This window comes from Leptopilina boulardi, unplaced genomic scaffold, assembly GCF_019393585.1.
Source record: "Leptopilina boulardi isolate dan_hultmark-lab unplaced genomic scaffold, ZJU_Lbou_2.1 LbouV2_31, whole genome shotgun sequence".
NCBI classification, from domain to species: Eukaryota; Metazoa; Arthropoda; class Insecta; order Hymenoptera; family Figitidae; genus Leptopilina; species Leptopilina boulardi.
This window is the reverse complement of record NW_026137874.1, coordinates 3,597,253-3,619,928: the sequence shown is the minus strand read 5'-3', so window position 1 is coordinate 3,619,928 and position 22,676 is coordinate 3,597,253. Positions and strand designations below refer to the sequence as shown.

General features: G+C 27.4%; 1 protein-coding gene and 1 long non-coding RNA gene across 3 annotated transcripts in view; one reads left to right on the top strand and one right to left on the bottom strand.

Moving 5' to 3' along the window:
• The window catches only part of LOC127283416 (uncharacterized), a 57,390-nt gene that overhangs the window by 26,827 nt on the left and 7,887 nt on the right, over positions 1 to 22,676 (bottom strand). Inside the window, exons 1-2 of one of the 2 annotated variants that reach the window (XR_007843353.1) lie at positions 14,825 to 14,910; positions 14,336 to 14,549 (exon numbers count right to left, since the gene is read on the bottom strand). This is a non-coding gene — a long non-coding RNA (uncharacterized LOC127283416). Of the gene's footprint in view, positions 1 to 14,335; positions 14,550 to 14,824; positions 14,911 to 22,676 lie in introns of those variants that run through there. The other variant, XR_007843352.1, reaches the window with a different exon arrangement.
• Positions 1,910 to 22,423, top strand: LOC127283412 (tribbles homolog 2-like). Its single transcript, XM_051308266.1, has 4 exons — positions 1,910 to 2,394; positions 6,710 to 7,416; positions 12,403 to 12,704; positions 19,784 to 22,423. The coding sequence occupies exons 2-4, from the start codon at positions 7,135 to 7,137 to the stop codon at positions 20,220 to 20,222; spliced, it is 1,023 nt and encodes a 340-aa protein (XP_051164223.1). The 5' UTR covers positions 1,910 to 2,394; positions 6,710 to 7,134; the 3' UTR covers positions 20,223 to 22,423.

Here is a 22,676-nt window from a genome sequence, read left to right as displayed (position 1 = left end):
AGAGAAAAAAAATTAAAATCAAATAAAAAAAATGATACATATGTGTTATAGATCACGTAGGTACTCAAAAGTCATACACGCAACTTATATATACATAAAGGGGAAGTATAGATGTTCCATAATGAAATGAACACTCATTGAGTATACTTTGATTTAGGAATGAGAGTAAAATATATGACATCACATTTCCATTCAAGGATATGTAAGGTATTATCGAATTTCCACATTGAAACACAATAACGTGAGGTCTACATAAGGACACACGTGTTCGTAAATTATAGTTTAAGTGAACATATAATCGCGTGTCTGTGCTAAAATATGCCCACGTATACATTTTGCGGTGACGATTCTGGACCGTAATCTAGCGCAAGCGCAACCTCTTCATTCACCGTCTACGCCAAAGTTACAAAAAATTCAGGTAGTACCTTTTATAGCATCTTCTATTAAATATGATAGTCATAAAAAAAAATTTTTAATTTATAAAATAAATAAAACGTCATTTCATTCATTACTAAGTTAGTTAATTAATTATTATAACAATAAAATTTTTAACCGAACAAATAATAATTAAGTAAAATCTACTGAAAAATCTGTAACACATATATAGAAATAATTGTCACTATTTTTAACAGATTTTAACCAACTTTAATTTCGTTGAATTCTAAATTCTCTTGGTACAAAAAATAGTAGAATTTGCATAATCCATTTGCTTATGAACCAAATATTATACAATAATACTTAAAGAAATTAGGTGCTGTTATTATTTTAAGAAATATTAATTCCATTCAATTTCTAAAGTGCTTTTAATTAAAAAAATACTTTCGTTAATTTTTTGCTTATGAATCAAAATTTATATATTATACTCGAAATAGTAACAAATCGTTAATAAATAATTATATATCACAATTTGGAAACTCAATAATACATTACGATTAATAGAATAATTATTTTGTCAAATCATTTCCAATGGAATTTCCAAAATTACAATACTTATGCAATATATATATGCGTATATATCAATATTTTTACTGATAAGTGTGCAATATAATGCAATCTAAACGATTTCTTTTATGGACCAAAAATATAACGTTTTTTACGTAATTCTTGCTGCATTGTCTAATTATATTATGATGAAAGGTAAAATTATTTTTAAAAAAGATATAGAATAGTGACGGAATTACATTTACATACATAAACTAAATTTTCGAACCATTTAAAATCTTTTATATTATTTAAATCCTTTAACCTATATTCGTCACATTAAATTTTAATATAGAATTATTACTCTATATTTCACCTCAAATACAAAATTAATCATATTATGAAGGCATATATATTTCAAGACTTTGTTAAATTATTCCGATAGTTTTAGAAAATTTTATTTATTTTTACTCTCGGAAACAGTAAAATCAGTTTTCCTTAATTTTCAATTCTTGTACTAAAAATTTTAAAAAAGTTTCCTGTGGCAGCGGACTATTTGCTGTCACATCAAATTACGTTAGCTAAAATAGAGACAGCGAACAAAATTGCTGTGAGAGTAAATTTCTAAAATTTTCTACTGATATTGTTTATCACAGCAAACTTTTTCGTTGTCATAGCAAAAAATTTAGCTGTGGTTACTAATTTTGATAGATTCGGTATTAAACATTAGTTACCATCTGTAAGCAATTCCTTTTTTTCCGTAAAATTAAAGAAAAATAGAAAATACAAAAGTATTCATTATTTTCAGTATTTTTTCCCGCGGTTACTAACGAAATTAAAAAAAAGCTAATAACGATATGCAATATCTCGAAACAACCTTAGAGTTTGAATAAACCTTGTGTATACCTCAGCTGTGCAAGCGTTCATCGTACCATAAAATAAAAAAAAAGAGAGAGGGGGGGAACTGGCAGCGCACAACCAACAACCACTGTCGGGGATAGGTGCCTAGCAAAAGTACAAGCAACTGCCTTCAGTCGTTGGTTGCACAATGGCGTGCTCGGATCGTGTTTGCTTGTTCTCTTGCCGCCGACGTTTCTGAGCGGAGGTCGGCCCAACGTTGGACCGTTCGTTGCGCGGATATTTATCACATATTGATTTCCGCTTCATTATTCTCCTCCTCAACTCAGAATCCTTCTCACATCAAAATTTCAAATTTTTTTTTGTGTCTCGAGTATGTGTGAGAATTTAAACTAAATCAACGAAGAATAATCAAAAAATCCTTTTTCCCGGGATAATAGTGACAAGAAGAGAATAAACAACAAAAAACACCATCATCACGCACGCAAAATCAACGGTCGCAAACAACGTCTTGGAAGAAACCAACCCCCGTTCAGGAACATAATCGGCATACAATGGTTTTCTTTTTTGGATATAGAAATGACAAATCGACTTAGCCTTTTACAATTAAAAAAGGTAATTTAAAAAAAAAGGTTTTTTTTAACAAGACACACAATGGATTGTATATATCTTATTTTTGACGATGACATCTTTGGTGTCGCAGTTGCTCAGTGCAAAGTGCAGTGACTATCGACGAGTTTTAATCAAGTCGCTTGTTAAAAACCAATATATTGATATTTGTTTATATAGGCTCTCAAGTGTTTTAATAATTAATAATAACTGTCTTCTTCTTTTGTTTTGGAAAAAAATGAGCATCGTCACAAATATGAATCACTCCAAAAAATGCCTTTTGATAATTTTATTAGAATTAATATATTGTGACCTAATCAAACTTTTATTATTATTATTACTCTTACAACAGCATTCATCATATACTCAGTTACATCGTAAACATTCCAGGCGTGACTCAAACCATTCTAATATCAGGAAGTTACTTTTACACTACACGTTTCTAATAACAAATCAATTTTACTTGTATGCTTCTCGTGTAAACAAATTGGCAATTGATTTTATTTGATTTACATATAGAATTTGTTATTAATTTGTCCTTCTTATATCTCAGATGAGGAAAATTACTGATTTTGGTTTTCAAATTATTTGCTTCTGTTTAAATCTAGAGATGTTTTATAATGTACTATGATGTATATTGTATTATTTACAATACAGATTGTATTGTACTATTTACTATATGTATAAGGTTTTACAATTCACCATACAGCTCAGTGGACTGTACATTTTGGTGTTGTAATATTTGCAATACATAATGTACCGTTTGTATACTATTTTCTATACAGATTTTACCATTTAATGCACAGATTGTATAATTCATTATTCAGATTGTACTATTTACTGTACATATTGTATCATTTACTATACAGATTTATTGTACAGATAGTAGCATTTACTATACAGTCCTTTTACAAAGTACTATGTTGTACCACTTGCAACACAATTGTACAATTTACAATACAGATAGTACCTTTTACAATACAGGTAAAATCATTTACAATTGACATAGTGTTATTTACAATACTCATAGTATTATTTACAATACACATAGTATCATTTGCAATGAAGCTTGTACCATTTACAGCACGGTCTGTATCATTGGCAATGCATATACGGCGCTAGCCACGTGGTGCTGCAATTCATTTTTCTCATCACTGTACACAATTTCTACAGCATGTTATAAGAAGTTGCTACACTGTTTATCATATTCAATTACTAAATTCAGATGTATTGTCCAATTGCAACATTGTCAAGGCACACTGTCTAATTGCTAAATTGAATATTATTCAATTTCCACTTTTGTATTTTTTATTGAATTGACTCATTTTGAAAATATTGCACAATTTTTTTCTTTTCTTCTTCTTTTTCAAATGAAGGTGCGAAGCTTTGAAACAAGAGAAACTGGAATAGGACAATGTATATATATATAGATTGTGCTTTATTAAATTACCTAGTATTATTGCATCATTTTTTGTATACGTTGAATTTCATGCAATATTCCTACGTGACAACTGAAGCAGCGCCATTTTGACCTTAACGAAGGATATATTTGCTATCTGCTGTTAACAAGTAATAACTGTTTCGTCATATTAATTGACTTTTGTTAATTTCCTTATATATATTAACTCATTAAGTCACATTAGTCATTTTTCTTTTGAAGAAATTTTTCAAATCAATATATATATATTGTCTTTCTATAAAGGATATCATTATAAAAATATAATGTACCAGTTATTTTCGTGTCGCCAGCCTAAATATTTTCCTAAGGAATTCTCATTATAATTACATTATCTTTATATATTTTTCAGTAAATGAAGAATTAAGACATAATTGTCACGTTTCTTAAAATGATCATCATCAACAATACATTACAACTTCCCTCTTCCTTATTATTGTAGTATTTAATTATTAATTAATTATTCAATTACACAGCGGTAATTGGAATTCCTTGTGTCACTATATGATTGAGAGTAAAACCAATTATACTTGCGGTGCGTGGTATTTTATTATATATTTCACAAAACTAGTTATCATTTAAACGTTCAGTTTTTTTGTCACCATGTATATATGTTTCCTGTTTCTAAATTTCGAATTGTCAGCTCACGATTACAACTGATTTGAGAAAACTGGTTTCAAATATATGTATATATATATTTATAACCGAGATTGCAAAATATTATTTACGGGTAAATAACTAATAGGAACTTGCCTAAGGTTGGGATGCAATCACTATTCTTTGCAATCTTTGAATTGCAGACACACACACCCTGGAGCCTATTTTCTTAATTATTTTTCAAGTTTCTCAATTAATTTTTTTTCGCAAAAGAAATTTTTTATTTTCTCACTTAAGAAATCAATGTTATTTCGAAAATTTTAAAAATTCCTTACTAAATTATGTTTAAATTCCATCTATAATTTTGACATTTGTAACACCCAGTCTCATACCTTTTTATTTGTTTTAAATAAAAAAAAAATTTATTTAGCAAAAAAATTAAATTTTATTTAACAGAATTAAACTTTTATTCAGCAGGAATAAAATTTTATTTATCGCAAATAAAATTTATTTAAAATAAATAAATATTTGTCTCTGATACAAATAGGTACAGCGTTTCTCTGGTTGTATATGAAAGGAGGAAACACCTAGTTTTTTGTATTAATTTTTCTGTGACATTATTAAGTTATTTGAAAGACAATGCAATGATATAATAAGCGATTAACATATTCTCATTTACACGTTCTCGATTACAACAAAATGCGCATAATCATGCGTTTCGAGGCTGGAAAAACTCAAGTGCACAACATCCTGTTGACACTGTCAACTAACACTTATCGAATTATATATAATATACGTTACAAAATTTATTCAATTTATTTCAAATTTTTCTATTGAAAAAATTTTCCAATTTTTTCAATGTAAAAGAATAATAGAAAAGACGAGATATTAAAATGAACGGAGTAAATTATTTAGTATATGTGGAATAAAAAAGATGTAAATTATATATAGATAATATACGTAACGGTCGTTTTGAATTTTTAAATCTCATTTATGCGGGCATCTTATAAAAGTCGTATCCATGACCTTAACGAATCTCCGCCGGAATAAATTGTGTAAGAATGCTAGTGCTCGCTCTGTTGAAATACATACTACTACTTCTGTCTTTTGAAATTGTCAGTGATTCGCCGTTTCGACAAACGAATATTTTAATACAATTGAGGTTTTTTTTTCTTTTCTTTTTCCTCTCAAATGGTTAGTTTCGTTAGAAATAATTTCTGCGCTTTGCCTCCTATGACGACCAAGGTCGATTGCTTCAATGCGAATCGATGACGAAGTATATAGTATATAGAAAAAAAATAATGTTAAAAACCTTCATTTTTATCGATGCCAAGTTCTTTTTTTTGTCGCAAGAAAGACAGAATTTTGTTATTTTTACTATTTTTATTATTATTATCATCATTGTTCAAATTGTCACCTTGATTCTGAAATATCGGAACGATTATACTAATGTATTTTTCAACACCCTTGTTTTCGAGCAATGCTCTCTGTTTCGCAACAACACGTAATAAAAATTACACCAGACTATATTTTAGCATCTTGCTTATATTTAGTTTAATCTACAATAATAAGAAGAAAACTAACTGTTGTGAAATTTTTTTTTATGCTGCCAAAGCAAAAATGTTGATTAACTTTTCATGGAATAAAAATATAGAACTTTGAGATCTTTTATAATTGGCATACTATTTTCAAAATTGAAATTTACATTTTTCGATATCGAAGAAGAAAGAAAAGGCCAAACATTAACAGATTATATTTCATCATAAATTCATTTTTTTCCTCTCTTATTTACAAAGAGGAAAACAAAAAAAAAATATCGAAAAAGTTTGTAGTTCAGAAATTATCATTTCCTCCCAAAAGTTCAACGCTTATCGGTTGAATAAACTTACTCTAATTTTAGTTGACTTATGTCAATACAAAATCCGGATAGCCAAAAAAGTATACAAGATTTTTGAGATATATGTAAAATTATCAAAATTAATTGATATTAAATATTAGGAAAATCAATTATAAGAAGTAGATCATGTATAATAAGGAAACTTTTTAATTTTAAATTTAACAAACAAGGAAAGTATAAAATTCTCAAAAAGAAACCAAATCTCAACACTGAAAATAGTAGCATTGATGAAAAAAAAATTAGAGGATCAAATACAGTTTTCTGTAAAATACTAATTTTGTATAATTATTCAAACAAAAGTAGAATTCAGAATGCATGACGAATGTGGCTTTACTCATTAAACTAATGACTGTATATGTTGACTGTTTCAGGACCTATTCATCCGGGTGACTCGACATTAACGGTCAGTCATCTCTTGAAGATCTCCTTCCGTCCAAGGATTCCATTGAGATTCCAAATATATAAACGCACAAAAGCCACATTTTGCAAATTAATCAACAAATTCACGAAGAAATCTCCTTCATCCTCAAAAATATATAAATATATATATATTATTCAACTTGTTATTTTTAACCACCCAAGTGTTCGTGTTTTATATAACTCAGAGTCAAGAAAAAATATTAATTTAGAAGTGAATTTTTTAAAAATACATCATCACAATCATGGTGATTTAGTTAGATTTATTTTAGTTATAAAAAGAAGAAGAAGAAGAAGAAGAAGCATTAAGGTTGTGAAAAAGGAATACAAAAAGAAGTGTGTGTTGTGTTTTGTGTGAACTATTATAAGTTCGCGCAACATGAGAGTGGCTGTGAGTAGACAGGATCCCTATCATCTTCAAGTGAGTCGTACAGGTACTGGAAAATTTCTAGTTAGAAATTACCAGGATGTACCACAATCGAAGAATAGTGAAGAAACACCGGTTACACCAGTTGTATTCTCAAGTTGTGAACCAATTAACACCGATCGTCAAGGACCAACGATCCTTGGAGATCGGTTCCTTCTTCTTGATGCAGCAGCTGAAGGTAGCGCACTTTATAAGTGTGTCGATGTGAAAACAGGCCAACAACTTATTGCTAAGGTCAGTAAATTTTATCAAAATTTTGACTTTTAATTACAATTTTAAAATCTGTATTTTGAAAACATACTTTTTCGAATAGTACAGATTTAATATAATCAAAATTGATGATTATCAAGATGAATCGCATATAATTAAATTATTATTATTATTGAATCATACAATTAAATTCTTTGATAAGTGTGTAATTTTATTGATTGATCTCGTTATATGAGCAAATATATATTTTTTTAATTCACTTAAGGATAAAAAGGTTTTTTACACGAATTGTTACTATAGAACTAACAAATCTGATCTATATTAATTAGATTTATTCCTTTTTCTCCGAGTATACCTATATTAAATCAATTTTAAAATTTTATTTTAAAAAAATTGTCTTTCTTTTTGTATGGGAATAAAATGAAATTCAAATTTTTTAAATGAGGAAAATATATTTCTTATGTAAAGAATAATTAATAATATTCCGGAAATTATTAGTATTTCTATGATGAAAAAATTTTTGAATGTCGTCATACAAATATTGCAACATACATAAAATAATGGGAAAAGTTAAATTTCTATATCGAATTATACAGCAGAATTAATTATTTCACACGTGAACTAATATAATTTTCTAAATAAACAGAAATTTAAATAGATAAAAAATTTAATAGGAATTTAGTTTATTTAATCGATGTATAAAATTTCAAGTACATTTTTATTTATCCTTTAAATGTTTAATAAAATTAAAAATAACATTTTATGATATAAAATTCGTTCTTCACCGAATATTGTATATACGCTTGGAAATTGTAGCAAAAGTTGAAAACGTTCTTTAAATGAAATCTAGATCTAACACACTTTCATGAAAGTTTCTCTCATTTCAATTTTTCCCATATAATTTGAAATTTTATTATTATTATTATTAATAATAATAATTCAAAATTTGATTGTGGTATAATTTGTACCTATTTTTATAAATCGGTACAAAAATGATAATTTAGCAACAATTTGATTTTTGTAATACTAACATTCAAGTTTATGTGAATATTCTATTCAGATTTTTATAATAACAAAAAAGTGGAATAAAAAATTGAAATATATCCATCTGTGATTTAGAGGGCATTTGAAAATGAAGAAAACAGTGTTCCACATTTAATTCTTAAGAAATATGTACTTCAAAGATTCGACCCAAGGTTCAATTTCGCAAGAATCTGTCAAGATTCAAGACCACTCAAGGCAATGTTTTCCTCGAGACAGGCACATGGCACACTTTGCAAAAATTAATTTTCAATTTCAAATGTATATGTATATAAAACATCCAGAAAACAATATTAAATCCCCCTAGGAATCGTTAAACAACTAATAATTTCTTTGCATACAAAATTAAAAAAATAAAAAAAATTTTTTCATAAAATTGGCTTAATCTCAGAAATGTCAATAAAAATTTAGTAAAAGAATTTCAATAAGAATTTGTACCAGGAAAATATACTTTGTTTAAGTATTGATTAAATCAAGAAGCTCTGTGGGTTTTTTTTATATGAAGAACTGTAAAAATAGCCGCTAAGCTAAATTCACCGGAAGATAATCTCGGGCCTCGATTATTATTATTGCTTTCAAAGAAGGAACAGGATGTTGCTATTGAAGATATAATAGAGCGTTTAAAGAAGAATCACTGCTTCCTTTTTTTAAAGACAAGTTTAAAGCAATTTCAACAAGGAGGTATTCCACGAACCTTAAAATTTGATTTTATTAAAAGCCACTCAATCGTTTACCTCATCATTCATTGTTACTTTATGCTGCATTTAACATTTCAGCCAAATTTATTTATTTACATTATGTTTTTACATCTATATAATTTATTTATTATTCAAGTCCTTTTTAAACAAAATAGTTGCAACTAATTTTTAATAATAATTAATTTTAGAGCTTATTCATCTGTCTTGCTTTCATAATTCAATACTATATTTTTCAACTAAATAAATCCAGCAGCGGATAACAAGAAAATGATAGAAAAAAAAACGAAAATTTGTTTAGATGAAAAATTCTTATCACAGGTTTGAAATATGTAAGATGATAAAAAAAGATAATGATTTCTTTCTCTCTTGCTTTTAACATGTTGAAAAAATTTTTTATCACAAATTTACGTCACCATCACATTTGTGTGTGTGTGTGTGTGTGTGTAAAGAAAAGCATAAAAAATTCTAGCTTAATCAATAATTCTGATAGTGCCCTTTGTATTTTGGGCAACATAGACAGTTGTCTGAATGATTCAGAATATAGGGGCTGTAAAAAGGGTCTTTTGATTTTCCTCCTCGTGTGTGAGTCATCGGTTACAACCTGTCATTGTAATCTATTCTCAGAATCTGAAATTTCCAAATTCAACCCCCGAACAACGTTTCTACTTATTTCCAAGGAATGGAGCCCTAAATTAGGAATAACAAAGAATTTAAAGTTATAGAAACTTAACGGATTGTAAATCATCAATTGAAATTTTAATACTCAAGGTACATACTTTATGATACTTAAAACAGGTACTTAAAATAAGTAATTAAAATATATAGTTTTCTATTGATGAAATATGTATATGCATTTAATAAAGTAAACTTTTAATTAATGGATTGAGAATAGATTCTGTATACTTTTTGATGAGTAGCTGATTTATGAATTATTGCATGATTTTTTTCTCTATTTGTATTTAATATGTACATGTTGATTTATTTCAATACACTACATTTTTTTGCGGAAGTATTTTGCTAAAGTTGCAACGTTTTTCATTATAAGAAGTTATACAATCATATCACTTGTATATATGTATATACAATGAAATTTCTTACATCATTAATATGAGGCTGCACCTCTTCTCATATATATTGTGAACGTGTAATATTTGAAATATCATCAAATCATTTCCATTCAATTTATCGTTATTGCTATATAGCAATCTTATCAAAAATTTGAAAAAACAACTTTCTTTTTGGGTTAGAAGACAAAAAATTTTTTCTAAAAATTATTATATTGTACAACAGGTTATAATATTGTAGGATCAAAATTCAAAATGTTACTTTGTGTACTATATTTTTAATTTGTTTTTAAAATTAAAAATATAGTATACAAAATAACATTTTGGATTTCAATTGTAGAACATTAACAATAACATTATTAGAATTGTATGTTTTCAATATAACAATTGTTACGAAAAAGTTTCTGACAAACTGACTCCTTTTTTACATGTTTTTTTCATTTTATAAATTTTTGAATATTGCCATACGATGTATATATGTAATTGGAGATTTGTCAGGCCGCACGCAATGCAAATACAATATTTAAATAGTGTTCAACAACTGTTAGTTCAATTTCGCAAAATACATATATATTATTCCAGACCCTTATTAAATTTATTTGTAACATTACGAAATTGTAAAATTGGCCTCGGGATTTCGACACTGAAACTCAGCGCGACTGTGAGAGTTTCAAAATCAACTGCTTCGATTTCGATTTAATTATCTCAGTTTGCTGATGTCTGATGATGATGTAGATTTACGAAACAGTTTGTAGCAAAAAAAAATTCTAAAAAAAATATATTTCTATCTTCTAATAAGGAAAAAAAATTGAAGATAACGATATCAATTGTATAACTAGACAACTTTTTTTTTAAACAAAAGTTGACAATTTTTAAAAGAAGAAGAGATAAAATGACAGCACACGTGATTATTGTAATTTTTAATCATTCTCGTGTCACATAAAGAAAAAACAATTTTGAGATGATAAAAATAATGACAGAATCCCGAAATGAGGAAAAAAATAGATTTCGAAAGTTTTGAAGACCTTCTTTTTTGTTATTAATTTTATCGCTTTTAAAATACATTGTTATGTTCATTTTTGTTTTAATTAATTGACAATGCTTAATTAATAATATATTACGTAATCAAAGCAAGCACAACGAATCATTTTATCAATGATCCAATAATACTTTTCTCTCTCTCTCTCTCTTTCTGCGCTTTAATGGAAACCTATTATATTGTCGGCCGGATGTCTCTAATGACCTTGAACCCCCCGGGGTGGTGTATTTTTTGAGACAGGAAATGAATACACGTTTTTCTATTGATGATTTGATAAAAATTTAAGAACCTGAGACATTATCATTTAATTTCTAGATATAATGAAAAAAAGCGGAAGCATAAAATTGGCATTTGTCTCAATCGATTGCTATATTGTTTTGAATTAAATTAATTAACTAATAAATAAATAAACAAATTAATTAATAAATTAATTAAATTAATAATAAGAAGAAATTAATTATTTTAGAAATAGAACATTAATTGAACCAATAGAGCAATAATTTTACTATAATAAATTATTTTAATTATAGATCAATAGCGATCGATATCGATCAGTAAATTTAGTGTCAAATCGATAATTTTAATAAAATATAGTATAATAAGTCAATGACTTTGGTAATAAATTTGTATTACAACATAATATAAATATATACAATATTATAAATATAAACACCGTTGAGAAATACAAAATGTTTTACTAATTCGCACTTGTTCAAATAGAATTTATTTAAATATAATAGATAAGTTTTTCAACTTGATATATTTATAAAAAAAAAAATTCTACGTTTAAAAGGAATAGAAAAAATATTAGAATTTTATTTTTTAAAACAAGATATTTGCATTTTTAGTCAAAGTTTGATATAAACCAGAACAGAAATTTAACACGATTCAGTAAAAATTCTGTTCAATGAAAATTTTTGTTAAATTAAAGTTCCATGAACTAAAGAAATTTCATTTATTCAAAAAATGGAATAAAATGCAAATTTATTTAAATGTAAATTGAACTTGGAAAAATTTCTATACCAATTATAAATTGGACATTTTTTCTTGTTAATTCATAATAATTTATTTTTTCTTAACATTTTGTAGTCGAAAATATTTCAGTGTGAAATTAATTTTCGATTGCTAAAATAAATATTAATTGAAAATATAATTTTTCGTTTTTTAGGCATTGACACCGGGAGATAAGGTTGATGAAGCACTTTTACAAGCGCATTTGCGACTGGATGGTACTGGAGCCACAAGTGAAATAGCAGGTGTGGTGGATGTACCAGGAGGTCGACGATACCTTCTCCTCGAGGGTCACTACGGCGACCTACACGCCTACGTGAGGGCGCGTAGAAGGCTACGGGAACCGGAGGCACGGAGACTTTTCCGTCAAGCCGCCAGGGCTGTAGCCAAGTGCCACGAGAAAGGAGTTGTTCTCAGGGATCTTAAACTTAGGAAATTTGTCTTTACCGATGAAACGCGGTAAGTTACAAAACAAATTTATATCCTTTTTGTAAAATTTTAATTTTCCTTTTAATTTTCCCTGTTTGCAATGAAAGAGAAATAATTTTTCTACTCAAAAGGCCCAAAAATTTAAAAGTTTGTATAAGCACTGGAATTCTTTTTTGGAAATAACCTGAATGACAATAAATATTTTTCTTGTCCAATGTATTAGTCGTCCATTATTTTATACGAATGTAATAAATTTCTGAATCTAAATTAGTCAAAAATAACTGTTAAATATTGACATATGTTTTGAAAAATAACCGGAAATACGAATCCCCTTGAGATATGGAATCTGTGGAATTAAAGTTCTAAAATACAACATTTATTTAAGTTTAAGGTATTTGAACTTTTTCCTGTATATAAGCAGACACACGTATATATGTATATATATATTTTCGGTCAATTTTGGTTCCTCTATATATTCTGATTCGTGCTTGAAAGTTAAAAATATTTCGCGCACATAAGCATTCCAATTTTCAACACTAAAAAGTTAATTTTGTTTTCTACTTTTCTTTTCACTTATTTGACAAAAATAAATGTGGCATCGAGACTAAATCTAAAGTAATCGAAGAACACAAAAATCTTGAAAATATCACTTATAGTGATCTCTCTAGACCTCGGAGTAAGATGTTGTCACGTCAAAATTTTCTTAATATTAAAAATGCAGAATTTCTTTAAATTTTCGAACAATATGCAACAAAAGTATGTGAATAGTGCCCAAGGAACTTCAGGAAGGAAAAAATATATGTAATATTTGCAATATGAGAGAAAAGTCTTATAACAACATTTTGCCACCTTGATAAAACGGGTGTGTGTATATGTCGTGAGTCCGGTCTGGTTGTCTGGTTGGCCAATCGTGTCTTACACTCGCATTCCTGTTGCTCGAGAGCTCGTGTGATTGGAACGAGAGAAGAGATACCAGAGGAGATGGAGAGAATGAGAGAGCGAGATAATAAAAGAGAGAGAGAGAGAGAGAGAGAGAGATAGACTTTGAGTTATATGTGAGAATGATGTAGAAGGAGAGAGAGAGAGAAAAGGGGATGTTGCAAGCCAGAAAAGCATATTGGTTCATCGGCTGGGGTTTTGAAACGCTACTCGTATAATTAGGAAACGTATATGCCTCGGTTCAACCTCCTCACGTCTCTCACCCATATTTTTGTTTTTTCACCTACATCGATTTCGAGGGATTCGAAGGACAAAAATTGAAGGATCCCATGTATGTATATAATAAAACACACATATATTTATATCCTTTCGCAAATTCCAAACCTAAGAGACCTTCACTCCATTCTAAAATAAGATATAAAGCGAAAGAATCAAAAGGCCACTGAATACATTAACGGAATATCTACATAATTCTTAATAGAGAGAAAGAGAGAGAAAAGAGCAGAGAAATATTGCAAACGTTTCATAAATTAGCAAATTTCACTATATAATACGAAATATATGTAGTCTCATTGGATACAATTGAAATCGATCCACTTAAGGTCATGTACAACTATACTGGCGCCACCTCAATTAATCCAAAATACAATGAAAAAAAGTTTTGGTGAAATTTATTATTCCGATAATAAATTGTTATTTAACTATTAAACAAATTTTCCAACCTTTTAACCAGTAACTGTTGTCTGATCTGCATCCCTGCTGCTGCTGCTGCTGCTGTTCCCTTGAATCATAACATCTGCTGAAGCACACGCGATTTAAAAATGACGAACACTCTCGAAATAACTTTTTTAATTTAATTTTTAAGTTTAAAAAACACTTTTCTTCTTTATAAAAATCCCTTTTTCTTAATTATTAAACACTTCCAACCCTTTTCACCTGAAATAAAAAAAAGCAATGATTATTTTGAAAAAGGAAATTTTTAAAAATTAAAACTTTAAATAACAATGCAACGATTTAAAAATGACGATGTTAAATACGATAAATGAAATGAAGATTAAAACTGCACCTTCTTACAGAATGCAAGGTTTTAATTCTTAGTCCTGAAATACAAAATGGCAAAAATTTTGCTTTAAAAATTCATCAATTATTAAAAATGTCCGTAATAAGTCGATTTTAATAAAATATTATATAAATTTAAAAAGAATATTTACTATTTATGGCTTTTTATCAGTCAGACCTCTTGGAGCGTTTGAAAACACTTTGTCCAGCGCAAAATTGCGAAAATCATCAACAAAACTGGGAGATAGGTCATAAGTTATTTCTTATATAAGTTGATGTATATACAAAATTACATTTTAAATATAAATTTACTGATATAATATAATTATATTGTGTATATATATATAAAACTTAGAAGATGAAGTTTTATTTTGCAGGAGTATCTCACACACAATTTTAAAATGGAGATATCTCGGAATGTCAAGACTGATAAAAGATTATTGCGGTATGTTATATTATGAAAGTTTTAAACTTGATTAAAATAGGTACAAACGTACGTCTTGTATATTGACAGTGTACTGAGAAATCAAAAAGTTAAAAAAAAATAATTATCGGTTGTTTTATCTCTAATCAGTAGTAGAATTAGTAGTCTCTTTCCACAATTGTGACTTTTTATCATTCTTTTGCATCTCATATGACTTCATCTTTCTCTCTTGAGAAATGATCATCTGTGGCATTAAAGTCTAAGTTGATTTAATTAACATTCACTTTTAGATATATATATATATATATATTCATTCTCAAACGTATTATTATTATAATAATGATTATTCTAATTAATTTTCACATATATTTATATCCAGAGCATGTATTTTCAATTTATTAAATCTTAATTTTTTTGAACATTTATTTATACGAATTTTTATTTGATATAGAATTATTAAAACTACAGAATTACCATTGATCGAAATTTCAAATGTCCGAACAAATATAACCTAAAGAAAAAGATTTCAGTGTTTTAAGAATTATATCGAATAAAAATTTGTGCAAATAAAAAAAAAAAATTATCAATAAAGGGAATAACTAAAATGATAATAATTATATAAAGAAATTAAATTTCAAATGCGGGGATTTAATAATTATTATTCGTGAAAAAAATAACTATTGTAAATTTTCAAGAACATAAGACTATATAATAATTGATTTTGACGAGGTCATTGAACCTCTCTCGCTCAGTGGATTTCGCAAAGCCACACATAGCGATTGCCTCCTAATCTCCACGTCAGCCAGCACCACACGACTATAAGAACATTGGTTAGATGCTACATGAAAGATTACACGAGTATTGTCCGTCGAACCGGATATAATAAAGTATATAAGTAGGTGTCTGGTAATTTCCTAAGGTCATATTTGTGCCACATTATAAAATGCTACAGAGAAAAACGGCAAAAACGCAACTATAACCGCAGTAAGAATTCATTCATTAAATCACTTGATTACATGTATAGAACAAGTTTGTAATGGCAGCGAATTTTTTTTACTACCACAGCAAAGTTTGTTGATACAGTGACATGGAATAATTTTGTCATGGGGTTTAAATTCTCAATTTATTTATTATTATTATTAATTATAGTCACTGCTAACTTTTTAGAAGATCTATATAAAAACATTTAAGTTCCAAATTTTTTCAGCAAACATTTGTTAACATATGTGACTAATTATTTTAAAAGAATTTTTTAAACCATTATAAGGTATTTAATTAAAACACATGAAATCCTGTTGCAAGAAGGAAAAAAGTGTCAAAATAGAGGTTAGAAATTATTTATTTTCTAAAGATCCATTTTGAGGACAATTGAGGATGTTCTCCATCAAAGAATTATTATAATTGTATCTAAAATATATAATATACGTTTTCTAAATGAGGCTATACTGGTTTTCGGTCATTGATGTGTCTTTCTTTCACAACCGCGACATCCAAACGAGATCCGTGATAGAACATATGTCCTCATCTTTGGGGTTCTTGAACTCGACTCTTGTGTGTCGATGCCACTTGCGGGTGAAAGTTTGCGAAGAAAGCAATACTCTCAAAACTCTCTCTTTGTTTTTCTATTTCATTTTAGATGATCAAATGATTTACACACACACACACACACACACACACACACACACACACACACTTTCATGAATATTTTGAAACTTTTGTAACCTTCCTACCGAAGATGGAAGTTAACCTTCATTTTTTTTTTATTCAAAATGTAAAAAATTTATATTTTTTTACTAAATTCGAAATTCCAAACAAAGATATTCACGGGGAAAAAAGAATTGTTAAATCTAATAAACGAATTTTGGATATAGAACAAATTCAAATTTTTACTATAGTTCAAATTTACCAGAGAATATTTGAAACTTAAAACATAAAAGTAAATTAAAAACAAAAAAGTATTATTTTAATGAAGAAATCAAGTCAATACTTTGTAAACCGTATTGGAACAAAAGGAATGAATTGTAAAATTTTAACATTTTTCAAAAATTAAATTATAATTTATAATTTTGCTGGGCATAAATTATACATTAATCAAAAAATTATAGAAACCTACTTCAAAAAGAAAAAAGGAATATCTTACGAAAATAGAAGTAAAATTTTCATCAGAAAATATTTCTATATTATTAAATCTTTTCTTTTAAGAGTTCAAACACCTATAGAAATCAGTTTTTTGAGGCTGGTAATATTCGAGTTCAAGATATATATATATATATATATATATATATTAAAATCATTTTTGTTTCGAAATTATAATAAGTCATTGAGATGAGGAAATGAAGATCTAATTAAAAATATGTTTTCTTCTAAAAAGTAGTGTCTAACAGATGCTGTAGAAATAATTTAGAGCAATTATGACTTTTGAGAAAAGTGATTCTCACTCATTCGATATATTTATATATTGCCGACAGAAAATTCCAACTTTTTAATTTGAATCCCAAATAAAATGATTAATATGTATTTTAATTGACAAATTGTGGGCCAAAATTTGTTTATACATAAAGAAGTTAAAACAAATTCTTAACGACTAAATTGCAAAAAAAAGCAACGTGGTTAAACAGAATATTACCTAAGATATTACGTATTTTATGCGATTGAAACTTCCGCGTTTGCTGCTTGATCGACATATTGAAGCATAAGTGTGAATATCAGGGCCGCAAATTTATTAAATTTTAAATTTTGAATCAATCGTCAAAATTTGAATTGAATTTGATTGTCATTTATAAATAATATAATAAATTTCTGTATGACAAAATTTTATTTTTTTTAGTATGATAAAAATTCAGTAGGTATTGAACTTCCAAAACAATGATTTAATATTTAAAAACGAGTACATTTGAAAAAAAATGTCAAATCTTTTTAATTTATTTCATTTTTTTGGGGGGGGGGGGGGGAATGTGCTAAAAGAACAAAATTTTCACATAAATTTTAAATATTTAGAAAAATTTATATATTATACAAAACTTAGAATTTAAATATATATAGTGGAAAATATCTATCCAAGTCAAGGTAAAATTAAAATACTTTTATTTTTTTCTCGTGGTTTTTTAGAGATTAAAATTATTTAGCAATGTGCTTCAAATGTTTTACAATTTAGTATTTTTATAAAGAAAATTTCCCATTTTTTCATAAAATTGTAAAATTTGATAATTATTTTCATTTAAAAAAAAATAATTTTTGAATTTCAAATTATAACCAAATATATTATTCGGCCCTGTAAAAACATACTCTTGATGTCTTTCGTCAGAGATTTCGTTGCCTTTTCATTGCGAGTGGCGGCAGATTTACCAATGCAACGGTTTATGACGGTGTCTCAATCGCGATGCTCTTGCTAAATTAAATACTTTACTGTCCCGCTTCTTCTCGAATAAACAGATAGTAAACACACACACACATATTTACACACTTTAGACACGTGTTTCGACTATAAGTTGATTATCTTTGAAATCATGCTCAAATTAGGCCCATTATTTAAATAACTTCCTATATATTATAGGAATATATTTATTTTCATTTTCTATTCTCAGGAAATAGACAATTTAAGTGCCATGAAAAGCATCCTTTTTCTTTTCTTATTTCTGATAATTACATTTGTTAGCTTTGTTATAAATTCATATTAAAACTATTAAGAAACTAAAGCAACGTTGTTTCGATATTTTATATATTATATATTTCGACACGTGAAGAAGAACTTAAAAATTTTCAAACATTATTTTCCGAATTTTATCAAATAGATTGCGGTCTATTCTATTCATTTAGAATATTTCTTTATAAAAATGTATTTTTAATGAAGTTATTTCAATATATGTGGAAATTTATAATATACATATTGTTTCGTGAAGACATGACCTCGTATTGATCAGTAAAACACGATATAATAAGTAGGTCTCTTTGTGTATTGGTACACACATATATAAACAGATCAAGGTTATGATTAGGACAATGGACAGTATAAAACACCTTTTTTAATTAAAAAATAAAAAAAACGAGTTTTCAAGGTTAGAGGGACATTGAATTATTGATCCTTAGCGTATAATTTTTGTTAGGACAAATTTTTTGAAAAATATTTAATTCTGATTATTATTTAAAAAATTGCACTAACCAAAAAATGCATATTTAATTCTAATTAATGGAAAAAAATAGTTTTAGGTATAATCTCATGTAATCATATGCAATAATTTTAATAAAAACTCTGATGCAATTTTATAAACTATTGCAATTTCATGCAATCTCTTGCATCCACTATTGTTTTTGTTATTGCGATTGCAATTGAATGCAAGCATTAAATAGATAATTGTTTTTAAAAAATGTTGCATTTTGAAAATAAAACAAAAAGATTTCAGAGCGATTTTTAAAATTTTCCAATCAAAATTTAACAAGAAAATTGTGGTTTGTTGTCGATATTAAAAATCGCGCCAAAATCTTTTTCTATAGATTATGTTTGTTTGGTCATTTGCAATTTCGGACAAATTAAAATTCCATAAGAATTCCAGGCTATCCTTAGTTGTTATTAAAACGTTGAATTCTGTTTTTTTTTTTAAATTTCTATAAAAGAAACTTTTCCCCGCACACATATATATTTTCTATTAATAACATTGTACTAAAAAAGAAATTTCCTGTATGATTTCAGAACACGTCTTCGACTCGAGAGTCTGGAAGATGCAGTGATCGTGGAGGATTTGGACGACAAGTTGACGGATCGTCGCGGATGTCCGGCTTACGTGGCGCCGGAAGTTCTGTGTTCAGGACGAGCTTACTCCGGAAAGGCATCTGACATCTGGTCGTTGGGAGTTCTTCTCTTTACGATGCTTGTTGGTCGTTACCCCTTTAATGGAGCTGAGCACGCGTCCCTATTCGCTAAAATATCACGTGCCCAATTCTTGATACCAGAAGGCCTTAGTTCTAGAGCACGATGTTTAATTCGCACCCTTCTTAGAAGGGATCCCACCGAGAGACCTGATTCTGAAGATGTTATTCGACATCCATGGCTAACAAGGCCCATTAAATCATCTGGAAGATCATCACACGACCAGCTCGTTCCAGAGCCAATTAATCATTCTCAAGACTGATTTTATCCAAGAGAATTCCACGCCTCAAAACTGCGTTAATTTTCATTCTTTTGAATCAGACGTTTTTTTTCTTTATTCTTCAAAATATAGTTTTCCATCATGGGAAAAAAGACATTTTTTTCAAACTCACAAACTTTTTCTAAAATGAAAAAAGATTTATTCTCTATCAAATTCTCAAATTTTAATCAAAAATCTTTTTTCATTTTAAAGTTTAGTTTTTGTAAAACACATTTTCCCACACCGGGTGGCTTCCCACATGGCCTTAAAATATATTTAAATAAATGCATTCGTATTTTTCTGCTTTGTTGTCGAAAGCTTTTTAAATATAAATTATATAGTATATTAATTATAATTTTTGAAAGCATTGAAATACGAATGTATTTATGAGATTCAGTTTCAAATTAAATATATGCGACCAAAATTATTTTTATAAATCAAAAAAGGTCTGATTTTAAATGATGAAATCTAGCTTTTAAGTTCTTCCACTGACATCGAACTGAAGACATGAATGTGTAAATTCCATATTTACAGAATGAAACTTTTTTTTCTGCGACACCAAAAAACCAAGGAAATCTTTTTCTGTAGTTATTTACTAAAAATTTATTCACTGCATTTAAAAGTTGATATAAAAATGTTTACGATTTAAGGGCATGCCTAAAAATGTAAAAAATAGTAACAATATTCATTTCTAAGGAAAAACATAAAAGCAAGTTATGTCAGAAATCTACTTTATCAACTGTCATATTCATTTCTTGAGTTTTTTTATACACCTCGAATATTTGTCGTTCATAATGTAGACAATTAATAAACTCAACGATTTACATTACAGACTGTAATATGTACAATATTGATTGCAAAATTTACAATACAAACTGTAACATTTACAATACAAATTGTAACCCTTACAATACAAACTGTAATATTTACAATACATACAGTGAAATTAACAATACATATTGTAAAATTCACCATATGTATTGTAACATTTACAATACATAATTATAAAAAATGTAATATTTGCAATACTTTCACGCTTTCTGGAAATACAATTTAAAATACAAGTTGTAAATGATACGATTAATTTTTATTTTAATAATTTGATTAAACAGGCAGTGAAAAATATCCGTTTTTCTAAGTATCAATGTATAACATTTGTTGAACATGCCCTTAATGAACTATTTAAAATTCATAAACTTGATGCATTTTTAAGCCATTGGCAAAAAAAGAAACATCACGTTCTTGTCTTCTGATCTTTGATTATAGTCAAGAAAAAGCGATTGTGCGTAAAACATCGATAGCATATAAAGAAATAAAAAAGAAAAAAAACTTGGAAATTTTTCTAAGTCATTTTATATGAAAAAAAAGATTTTTTTTTCAAGAAGTATTATTTATATATGTATACGAATATCTATATTTATTTTATTTACGTTTTCTTTATATTTGCCCTATGTCAATTATTATTTTCCCTCAGTCAAGTAAAAAATGAGAATGTTTGTAAAATTTTTTAAATTATTTTTTACATTTAATTTAGAAAAAAAGAAATCAATATTTCTGAAAAAAAGAATTGAATTGTACGATAAATTGTAAAATGTCGATGTAATCATATACGCAATCGTTTGTTCAATTAGTCAACAAATCGTATAAAGTCATATACGATTTTTCCTATTCCGCGTCAATATTTCTATTTAAAAGAAATAATTTTTTTTTGAGCAGACATTGTTTGCGAATAATTTTATATATGTTTAGTGATATGTGGTTTAAATATCATTGATTTTTTTCTTCTTTTTTTTGAAAAAAGTGCCACTTTGTTGTTCGACAAACTGATATCGTCGAATTAATATATTGTGTAGACTATTTGTATGCAATCAACTACTGGCTTTTATTATCACTAGATTTAAAATACCCGGTGTTTAATATTTTTCCAATAAATATGTATAAATTGACTTGTTTGTAAATTTCAAATTAGAATTTAAGAAATTAAATAAAAATGTAAACTTGACTTTTCTAGAAAAATTTACGTGAAAAAAATATATATCTATCTCCTTTTTTGCCAGTAGGATGAGTGTTTCGAGTTTTAAGATTATTGTACATTTGTACATTTGTCACGAAACTGTAAATATATTCAGTTGTCTAAGTCGTACAGTTAGTGAAGCTAATTCAATCCCTGTATGCTAAGCAATAAAACAATGTTTGTGAATGAATTTTAAAACGATTTTCTGTTTCATCCTCCTCACCTCATTATTAGTTATTTTTTATAATTTAACTGATTTTAGATTAATTACTATTAAACAATTTAATTAATTAATTAAATAAATAATTATTTAAACAATAAGAAACTATTTTCTATTATTAATTAATTAAATTAAGTTTCATAAAATTGAAAAACATTTTATTTTATTAAAAAATGTTTAAAGTTGAACGTTAATTTTATAAATTAAAAAAATTAACATATGT